Source organism: Urocampus carinirostris, chromosome 6 (genome assembly GCF_059441175.1).
Source record: "Urocampus carinirostris isolate Australia breed hairy pipefish chromosome 6, RoL_Ucar_1.0, whole genome shotgun sequence".
NCBI classification, from domain to species: domain Eukaryota; kingdom Metazoa; phylum Chordata; class Actinopteri; order Syngnathiformes; family Syngnathidae; genus Urocampus; species Urocampus carinirostris.
In genome coordinates, this window is record NC_142354.1 from 27,744,000 (window position 1) to 27,754,659 (window position 10,660).

A 10,660-nucleotide genomic window follows, 5' to 3' on the forward strand; every position below is an offset into this window, starting at 1 on the left:
CAAACCTGTTGCATTTTAGGAAATAATCTTTACTTTGAAAACCAGAGAAAGCAGGGAAACCTTAAGAGTGACATTTAAAATGGTCTGCAGGCCAGGGAACAAAAGCCCCGATGATTGTCAGATAAAGTTTTCCAATATATCTGTATATTCTCTTAAAATATTAAAACACACACAAAAAAATTTCAGTTGTCTTGAACTTACAAGGAGCACTTGTTATGTTCCTCAACCAACGTCATTATGCTGAGGCGAACGTTTGAGAAGTCAACAAATGCAAAATGTTCTCAACCATCATGGAAAGAAGAACTAAACCCAATCGAGGATGGCAGACCACCACTTGCACATCATTGGAGAAATAAACCAAAGCCAAAACTCAAAATCATGCCACTTTATGAGAAAAATAATAACCTGCTCCGAGTTCTCGGGTATTTCAAGCGTTTGTGAGTTGTGGCCTGGCTCATCCGTCTGGACGCCACAAATGGGTACAAGATGCATGTTTTGACACAGGAAAGAACACGGCAGCTCTCTGCATCAACAACTAAAATATTTCAGAAAATAAAAATAAACAATCACTCCAACTCAAAGTGTCTCCAGAATGTATTCAAAAAAGAAAAAAGTGCTGTGGCACATCCAACTGAGTTCCCGCCCAATGATTACACGCATGATTGATTACATGATTGGAAATTTGTGATGACTAGCAGAGCCATTTTTATGAAATGCAATTATATTGAGCAGGGGTGTCAAATTTTAATCTCAGGGGTAGAAATAAACTCACAGGGGCCGATCAGTAGATTAAAGAGAGAAGGGGAGATAGGGAGACAGAAAAAAAACAAGGCGGGAATAAAGAGGGAAAGAAAAAGAGCTACAGAAAGAAGAGAAAAAAAGATAGAAAGATAAACAGAAGAAAAAAAATGACAGAAAAAAATAGATTGAGAGACCGAGAAAAAAAAGAAGAGAGTGGGAGAGAGAAAAAGAAAGAGGGAGATAAAGAAGAAATAGACAGAAAGATTAAAAAAAAGAGAGCGAGAGGAAAAGTAAGAAATCTAGAGTGAGAAAGAACGGCTCCAGGTAGTCTGTGAGGTGTGCCGGGCTTTGGCGACATCCAGTGGACATATTTCAATCAGCAAGTCATTTTTCTCTTGTGCTTCGCTCTGCGTATTTTCGCTGACCTGATTAAAACCTTTGGTGGGCCTGATATACAGCAACAGATTTCAGTATGGGTCGATCGTGAGTGTTGTCCTTGATAATGTCTCGTGAATTCCCAGTGGAATGAAAAGCGGGTTTAAAGCACCAAGTGGAGTTGACGCTGAACAACGTGGCACACGAGGTGTTTACTGAAGGCGCTACTTCCTTTCAAAGGTGTCTGGAGAAAGATACTGAACCCCCGGGTGTTCCCTATATTGTGTGATTTAAAGCGAGGCCGCATTTTCAGTACCTCGTAGGTAGGAAACCGTTACATAAGCCTGTTTGGAAAAAGTTAACGTGAGCGTAGCTTGACACTGGTGCAGCAGAGTAAGGAGGACCAACAATGCCAAAATTCAAAACAAATAACTGTAGAAATGATCGGCGCACACGTTAACGTCGTGCCTCGACATGAAATTCAAAATTGCATTAAAATGAGGAGCGGACCAAAGTGGCAGTTCCCAGTCTGGACAGCCAATACACAGCTGGGGACCACCCCTCCATTTGAATAACATTATATAAATTAATGTGAATTCAGGGGTTTCTTTACGGATTTAATGTGGGGTTTAGTGCATGTTCGACACCGGAAAATACTGCACTTATTTCGATTTTGGCATTTTTGTTCCTCCGTAGTAAAGGTAATTGTGGACACAAACATAAACATTAAGTCATGCCTTGTGCCACAATTCCTTGCGAAGATTATAGAATAGTGGGTGAATGAATGGTAGGGCAGCTCTAGTTAGGAGGAAAAGATGCAGAAGAACAGCAAGCCGACAGCAGGGCCAAACTAACGTGAAAAGGAAGTTAAAATAAAGCGGCATCACTGTCAACACTCAAATCTTCCAACTGCTCATCTTCAGGTTTTGCTGGTAAATCTCTCGCCATGGTGTCTGCAAGACCCAGGGCAGCCTATGGATGTGACCCGGGGGTTGGTTCAGTATCAGTTGCATCTCATCATATTTCACCTCTGGAAAGGCTTCCGGACTTTCTTTCTTCGACGGGGCGGGGGTTTGCCAGGATCGGCCCACGACTCGCCGGATTCGGGCCGCTGCGATCCCGGCATGAAAAAGCCCGAGTGGCCCTGGGGGTGAGGGAACGTGGGCGCGCCGGCTCCGGGCGAAGGGTGGTGCGATGGACCTGAGGGGAAGAAGCCCCCGTTGGCCGGCATGTCACTGGGGGGCGCTCCCTTGAAGATGCGGTTGAAGAAGTCCTGTAAATCGGCCGGGTTGGCTGGGCCCGGGCCGTGCTCAGATTGTGGCCTAAAATTTACAAAAACGATCAGACAGAACTATAAGGATAAGCAGATAATGGAAATAAAGGGGGAAAAAATACCAAGATCAACATCCGAGATTAGTGGTTAATGAATTACAAAATATACTTTTTTCTCTTTCTAAATGCTATCATTTAATACTTTTTCAATGCTGTCTCGTCACTCATTTTCAAAAGTATCTGTATTACAATAGACCGTATCGTCAATTTTCTATAATGGATAAACACTCAACAGTTCTGTATTTGTAGCACTCCTGGTGAAGTATATTGCTTTTTTTCTGTATTTGATATTTTGCCTGTTTTGAGTTTCTCAGGGGCTAAATTTCTTTTTTAGTATGGAAATCTCAATAAAAAGTGAGTTGTGTAAAAAAACATTACTATATTCTTCGAGCATTTTACATAAAAATGCAACTAAAAGTGCTGCGGTAAAAACATTCAACGCCTAATAGAGAGAAAAACAATCTCGACACATCACTGCTGAGCCATATAGAACCTGTCCGTGGGCTATTCATGTGTTTTTACCATGATGGAGACCCCCGCTTTAGGGTTTCTCCCTAAGCCTGGCAGGACACCATGTTTTTAGGAGGGGGCTGTCAATCGATGGTAAAATCAGATGGACATGTAAACTCCCTCTATCGACAATTTCCCCCAATTTAGCAATCTCCAATCCTGACAACCAAGCTTAACAACTTTTCTGGTGGAAACGCTGTGAATAAGAGTGGACATCCTGTCACCTGTTTCTGGCAGGATTGCTGTTGTTCTTTGACCCAAAGGAGATGTGATAGGGCACGCGGTGTGTGTCTGGAGAAATTACTATCCTCTGGCAGCCCGCCCACTCTGGAACACAATAGAATAAATCATCACTTACGGAACCACTTCGCACCCAACCCACAAATATCCGCATCATGTAAAAGTGAAGAAATGCAACCTGTGATATCAAAGACTTTGCCGTCCATACAGGCAAAGTAGGTGATACGAAGGCCCAACATGCTGGACTCGGCCCACAGATCGCCCTCTTCGGCGCTGTGGCGGCGGCTGCATTCGGCGCAGAAACGGGCCTCTGCGGGTTCTCGGTCCATTTCAAAGCGCCTGCGATGACAAAGTCACAGCCCGGTTGCCTCACTTGTCAACTAGAGCTATCGGATATCTTTTTTTTTCGCGGGAGGACATACTTGTGCTTGCCTTCACATTTGGTACACATCATGGTGTTCATGGCTTCCTTCAGGTCATCCTGCAGTTTGGTAAGGAATTCGTTCATGGACTTGGAGAGCTCAGTTGCCGCCATACGCTTCCTGGGGCCGGACAGAAAAGATTGCTGGTCAAAGTACAAGCTTGAAGGACAATCTGCTTATGTTGACACAATCCAGAAACCATACAGTGTCGCAGATAAGTAGTCAACCACCAATTGTGTAAGTTCCACGACTTAAAAAGATTATAGAGGCCTAGAAATCTCAGCGTGGGTAAACCTCAACCATAAGAGACACACTGTGGGAGGGAGGGGGAAAACACATTGGTTTATTTTTAAAGAATCTATTTCCAGTTAGAGTGAAAAAATTACATTTGATCATTTACAAACAAGATTTATGTCTGTCATACAGGTGTAACTTCTTCTAACATGGCTCCACACATTACCTGTATTAATGGAACCTGTTGTAACTCGTTAACTGTAAAAAAAAAAAAAAAAGACACCAGTCTGGCGGCACAGCGGCTGGGTAGTTAGTAGGGGTGAGACGATATGCTTTGGTCACGATTTGATTGGATCACGACACTAAGGTGCCGATTCGACGTATGTCACGATTCTTGATAATTGCGATTCGATATTATTGATGATTGGGATTTAACTTGAAAAGCGCTAACGGATAGATTCCCAGGGGTGTTCTACAAAAGCTTTAAAGAAAAATTAACACCAGTATTGCATTAAGTATTCAACTATGCGCTTACAAAAGGAGATCCCTCAAATTGTGGTCAGAAGCCATCATAACAGTCCTGCATAAAGAAGTCAAGTCATGTTTATCTGTATAGCCCTTAATCACAAAGAGTCTCAAAGGGCTAGAAGGAAAAGATCCAACGCTGTGTGAAAGCTATTGACCAGTTAGTTTACTGTGTAACGATTTAAAAATTCTTACAAGCATAATGGCAAAAAGAATGCAGAAATTCAAAACGGGATTATTTAAAACATATCAAACAGGGTTTATTTCGGGAAGACAGGGTTTAAACAATATTAGGAGGATATTAAACATAATTTCGAGCACAAAATATAAGGCCCAAACTTCGATGTTACGGAGTTTGGACCTCAAAAAAGCTTTTGATAGGGCAAAATGGAGCTTTTTACATCAAACACTTATAGCTTTTGGCTTCCCTCAAAATAAGCAAATATGGGGAATATTAGATGACGGAGGAGAAGAGCAAAAAAGATCACTGTTTGCAGATGACTTGTTGCTAATGCTGAAAGAGCCCCCTTTATCAATACCACCACTGTTGGAGAACGTTAAAATATATGGAGAAGTAGCTGGGTATTTGACTAATGAGAGCAAATCAGTAGCAATGATGATATCGGGAAAATGTCCAAAAGAGGTGATAGAAAGATTTGATTTCAAATGGACAAATAAAGGTTTTAAAGAAAAAACAGATTTCTATTAAAAACATACATATTTATTACACACAACTGTAATAATAATAATAATAATAATAATTTCCTTTGTATTGTCATTCTTTGTAACAATGTACACAGAACGAAATGTCGATACACCTGACCCGTTGTAGCGAGTCGGTGCAGCCGCAGCCAAAGGGCGCCGCCATTATACCAATTAGGTATGTCTCGGTCGAGGCGCGAACCAGCATATATTTTCAAGATATTAAATTTATTTGTGTGGAAAATTAAACCAAGACATATCTGAAAATTATTTCCACAATTGTGACTAGAGATTGGTACATTTTGCATTTCAACTTGTTAAGTTCTGATTGTATGTACCTGCAAATTAATGCCAGGACTGTAGAGTGCCATTTTATTTTCTTGCGTAGTGTGTGGCAATAATCAGTAATTTATCTGCAAATGTAATACTCAAATTATTTTTTATCAGTTACTGGTGTTTTTCTCTGGGTGTAAATTGATTTATTTAAACACATAAAGGACTGAAATGAGCAGAAATAGAAGTTGGAAGATACACACACTCACAAACAAACAATTCAATTTCTGCCACCATTTAAAGTACCTTTGACTCACGCCAAACGCTTTTTGAGTAGTCTTTTCTTGATATGTCTTACTTTCCAGCTTAAGCCTGAAGGTTTTCTACTAATAAGGATTGCTTTGTAACTGTTCCACCTTGACTAATACCCCAGTTCCAGCTGACGAAAAAAGCACCAACCATCAGTATATTGCAATGGAATCTTTAGTTCTTTCTATCCTTACTTCCTGTACCCTAGCTGATACAAGCTAATCACTCGTTAATGTCCACCACTAAGCCTTCTCTGTTTCGTCTTGAGATGTTTACGATAGAGCTTATCCTCAACTGGAACAGCAACCCCTACGCCAAACGCTTTTTGAGTAGTCTTTTCTTGATATGTCTTACTTTCCAGCTTAAGCCTGAAGGTTTTCTACTAATAAAGATTGCTTTGTAACTGTTCCACCTTGACTAATATCCCAGTTCCAGCTGACGAAAAAAGCACCAACCATCAGTATATTGCAATGGACTCTTTAGTTCTTTCTATCCTTACTTCCTGTACCCTAGCTGATACAAGCTAATCACTCGTTAATGTCCACCACTAAGCCTTCTCTGTTTCGTCTTGAGATGTTTACTATAGAGCTTATCCTCAACTGGAACAGCAACCCCTAATAAAGCCAATATTTTAAGTAGTGTACAAAAAAGAAGTCATCAAAGTTGGTGTATAAAACTTCAAAATATTCTACTTTCTGACGCCATCTTCTAGCTGAAAACATAATTGCAGCTCCTTTGAAATTCTTACATGCGCTCGAAATATCTCTTCCTTTTTCCATCTTTCTTTGGAGTTTGTGTTGGCATTTGGAATCTGTTTGAAACAGTCTTTTTTGTTTTGTTTCACCATTTTCACCTGGGATAAAAGTAAACCATGACCCAAGTGTCACGATTCCACTCCCTCCCAAATCCACCGCCTCTTTTGCTTCAACGTAATACGCTTTGTGGCCAGAACGCCGATGATAAAAGTAGGATAAAAGCAGACAGGTGCAGCGGAAAAATAAATACAAAGGCTTTTTTAACTCAGTCTGGCATTGTTAAAACATGCAAAATAGCGGAAATATTGAATTTATAGTTTTTAAGGACACATTAAACTACACACCTCACCTTTCAAATATTCAGTTTTTTAAGTGCCTGCTTGTACCTTGAATGACGGTCAACGCTTGTGTTTTGTAGGGTCACTACTTACAATTCATACTCTCTTCTTGTTTCTGGGTTACTGACAATATCCCAGGCAGCCCGCAGTACTTTGAAGGCTTCACCAGCTCGTGGGTGTTTATTCTTATCTGGATGGACCTGAAACAGGTTTTTATAAGTCATCCCCTCATCCAAAATAATCAGTAGGAGCATTTGAAAGTCGTAATTAAGCTTACATACTTGGACAGCCAGCTGTCTGTAGGCCTTCTTCAGCTCCGCTTCAGTTGCGTGGACCTCCACACCTAGCACTGAGAATGGATCCAGCTCCTCTTCTGGGACCTCAGCCAGGGCCAGCAGTCTTTCTAGTTCTTGACCCGGGGGGCTTCTCCCAGCTTGTCCCGGCGACTCCCATCCGGATGCGTTGACGTAGCCCTCCCGTCCAAAGCGCTTTTTGACTCTTTCCACAAAAAGCAGCACCCTCTTCCAAAAACGTGAATCCTGGAATGCTGTCCAAAAGTGTTTCCCCCTGTCTCCACCGAGCCGTACCAAAACGCTTTTCACCCGCTGGGACCCAAGCAGGACCACAGCATAAAGGAGTCTAAGAGTCGTTAAGGCAGCTTGTATAGTCCACTTGAGCAACCGAACCAATTTATCCGCTACATACGCGCCTGTCGATTTTGTCCAATTAAAAATCCGACTAGCATCAGCCTTCATTCCCGGGATGTCCGTGATTTTTCCAATAAGCCGCTGCCCTAAGGTGAAAATTTTCAGCCCTCCGGTCTCCACGCCAACACCACAATTATGAGTTAAGGTGACAATAATCTCAATCATCATGTGGATGCAAGAAATGCACCAGACGCTGACAGACTCGGACAGCATTTCTTTTAGGGCAAAAACCAGTTGTCTACCCGAGCGCCTGCGGCCGCGGTTTATTTGGTGTTGGTGATGGTTTCGCCTGCGGGCCTGCTTGTGACGGCCGCCACTCGGCACAAATCCGCCTTTTTGAAAGGACGGTGGCGTAAAAGCGCTTTGACCACCCTGCTCCAAAACAGATCCTCCACACCTTAATTTGTACTTCCTTCCCGATCCGAATCTCCTCAAAGACTCCCCATTCATGTGCTGCTCCTTGGCGGACTCATCCTCCTCTTGATTTATGACCCCCGCGCTTACATGACCGTCACCGCTTTCGTGTTCCATAACGTCGGGAGCGTCCTCATTTTCACCTCTGCCCTCTGTGGGGCCGCAGCACTCCACATCACCGATTCCAGAGTCATGTGGAGTGGTTGGGTCTGAGGTGTCCTGAGCATTGGATGTGTGTTCGCCAATGTCTTCCACTTCTCTCGACTCCCACTGACTGGACTTTTTTACTGGGGCGGAATCCCCATCAGTAACCAGTAACCTCCTCATCAGAATCTGTAAGCCCAGTACCCTATCAGATGCCGCTCTCTTCATCTTCCAATCCATTATTTCAGAGCGGTGAAAAAGGTTCTTGTGGAAGATGATCTCCTAAAGCCATAATCTGTGGCAATATTCACCCCAGACCCTCACTCCAATGTGAGACTGGGGGCTTTTTAGGTACACCATATCAGCAGCTAAATGGGGCCTTTAAACCTATGCCATGGTACAGCAATATATCTAAAAAGAAAACGCCACATGTTACAACTACAGAGCAGAAGGGAAAACAATTTGAATCTATACTACTTTCCTTTAAATAGCACCAGTATAAGAACTGGCCTTGAAACCTAAGATCTTACAATCCCAATACAATCCTTGCAAAGGTGGCACGATTTAAGGAATCATTTGTTGTAATTAACTGAAAAACAAAAACAAAAAAACATTGTACTTCATTTTTAGCACAATGTACAAGTAGAAAACATTAAAACCCAGAGATGTGACTCAATATAACTGCACCTCACATTCAATTATATAAATTGCAAATAAATTCAGTAGTGTCAATATGTTTCTTTATAAAAGAGTGAAGAATATCTTGCTTTTGTATGGAAAAATGTATATTCATATTTCATGTAATTATTCTTATTTAGCACAATGTTGTAGCTAATGTCATCACACAACTTTTCTGAATGCAATTACAACTTGGGCCCGTATCCAAGCACTATCTTGTGAATATCATCTCTCTAACCTAATATTTTTGGTAATCTTTTTAATTTAGATCTTTCATTCGACGTTTATACTGCGGTGCCACCTCTAAACTCTTTACATACAATGTATACTACGTTTTTTAATTTATGACAATAAAGAAAATTATATTCTATTCCAAAAAAAAACACAGCTTTTTGTGTGATAATGTTAATGTCGTTTAGGTAAAAACAAGCTGCAGTCCTAGCAAATTGGCTTGAACTTTAAACATGCTTTTAATCATCAACTAATGTTTTGCAGCTTATTGACAACAATGTTAAAAATAAATTAAAGTCAATGCACCTTGCAATGGAAAAATCTATAATGGCATCAAGCAGTCTGTCAAAAACGCAGAAAAATACAAATTGCATTGCCAACTTTTCAAACAATACAAGTGGAGGCATTTCACTACCTTTTAAAATCATTCTCCAACAATAACCCAGGTATGGCTTCAGTGTAATCGTGTTGCTTTGGTGTTTGATAGCTTTGGTTATAATAATAAAAAAGGGAAGACTATTTCATGTCACCCAGTGAAGTGCGCTACTGGCGGCTAACGTTAGCAGCCTTGGGAAACACCCTACCCAAAAAGCCAGGTTTGCAGTCGGTCTAAATTAGTTCAATCGTATTCGCTTACTTGTCATCTTTCTCGTAAAAGGCAGAAGAAATGCAGCCGCAAGACATGCACAACCATTTACAGATTGCCCTTCCATGAGAAAACATGTCACCCTCAAGCTAACTCTTCGCTAGCAACGAATGGTAACAGTTAGCTGATAAAGAACTGTTTCCTCTTTCTGTGGGGGGAACACCGAGCGGTTTAAATATCATATATCAAATGGCAGCGAAGACGACAGATAATACATTTTGTTGTGCATTTAAATACTTGCGTCATTTATACCTTTGAGATAAGTGAGTAACCTTGTTTTTACAGACTGCCAGGTGCTCGTAGTGTTGTTTTTATGGTCCTCCTTCTTCTTCTCGTGTGAATTCTTTCACTTCCTTCTTTCTTCTCGTTCGGCTTCGTTTTTGCAGGACTTGAACACTACGTGTACACTTGTCACGGTGGGTGCTACCGCCATCTACTGACAGGAATAACCACACACATCCAATTGGCAGTTCGTGATTTTTCATAAATATTGGATATTGGAGATCGGTTCCATACCTGTCAACCTGTACGGTTTTGCCGTACAAAGTACGTTTATTAAGCATTTTAAGACGTGTATGAGGAACGAGAAAATTTGTACGGAAACACGCAAATTTGTCAACTATGGGTACCATCCGGCATACACTGACTATCACAAAACGGCAAATCAATCAACTCAAACGAGTTCGCCGCGGAAGCCTCTGTCTCTGTATCGTTTTTTTCTTCGCAAACGAAGCGAGTGGTTTTGATGGAGTGAAAGGAAGTCCGTCTCTTTTTAGAGAACCGGCTTTTTTGGCTCAACTCATAAAAGAGAGCCGGCTCCCAAACGGCTCACTTGCTTTGATGCATTATATTACGAATTATTATGTTGTGGAAAGAAGTTAAGAAAAAAGTATAAGTATAAAATGAGAAAATGAAAAAAGACAGGTTTGTGGTTATCCCTTTAATCAGTAAATTACCAACAATAATTTAATGCAAAAAATGAATAAATAATTTGAATAAAAAAATGTATTATTCTACTTAATTATATTTGCATGTATTTTTTCCTTCTATGGTGAACTTCCAAGCTACTTATTTTTTGAACTTT

The 10,660-nt window shown here is 41.0% G+C and overlaps 1 protein-coding gene across 1 annotated transcript; it reads right to left on the reverse strand.

Moving 5' to 3' along the window:
• Positions 1-8: 8 nt before the first annotated feature.
• On the reverse strand, positions 9-9,982 carry dnajc14 (DnaJ (Hsp40) homolog, subfamily C, member 14). The gene is made up of 7 exons (XM_088338548.1): positions 9,829-9,982; positions 7,038-8,432; positions 6,850-6,956; positions 3,621-3,740; positions 3,377-3,537; positions 3,183-3,285; positions 9-2,438 (listed from the first exon to the last, which is right to left on the reverse strand). Exons 2-7 carry the CDS (start codon positions 8,259-8,261, stop codon positions 2,141-2,143), a joined length of 2,013 nt encoding a protein of 670 aa, XP_088194674.1. The 5' UTR covers positions 8,262-8,432; positions 9,829-9,982; the 3' UTR covers positions 9-2,140.
• Positions 9,983-10,660: the final 678 nt, after the last annotated feature.

Coding starts and splice junctions, on each gene's coding strand:
- dnajc14 (XM_088338548.1), bottom strand. CDS start 8,261: ATGGATTGGAAGATGAAGAGAGCGGCATCTGATAGGGTACTGGGCTTA. Junction 6,957..7,037: donor ACAGACAGCTGGCTGTCCAA/GTATGTAAGCTT, acceptor AACCTGTTTCAG/GTCCATCCAGATAAGAATAA. Junction 3,286..3,376: donor CAAAGTCTTTGATATCACAG/GTTGCATTTCTT, acceptor ATTGTGTTCCAG/AGTGGGCGGGCTGCCAGAGG.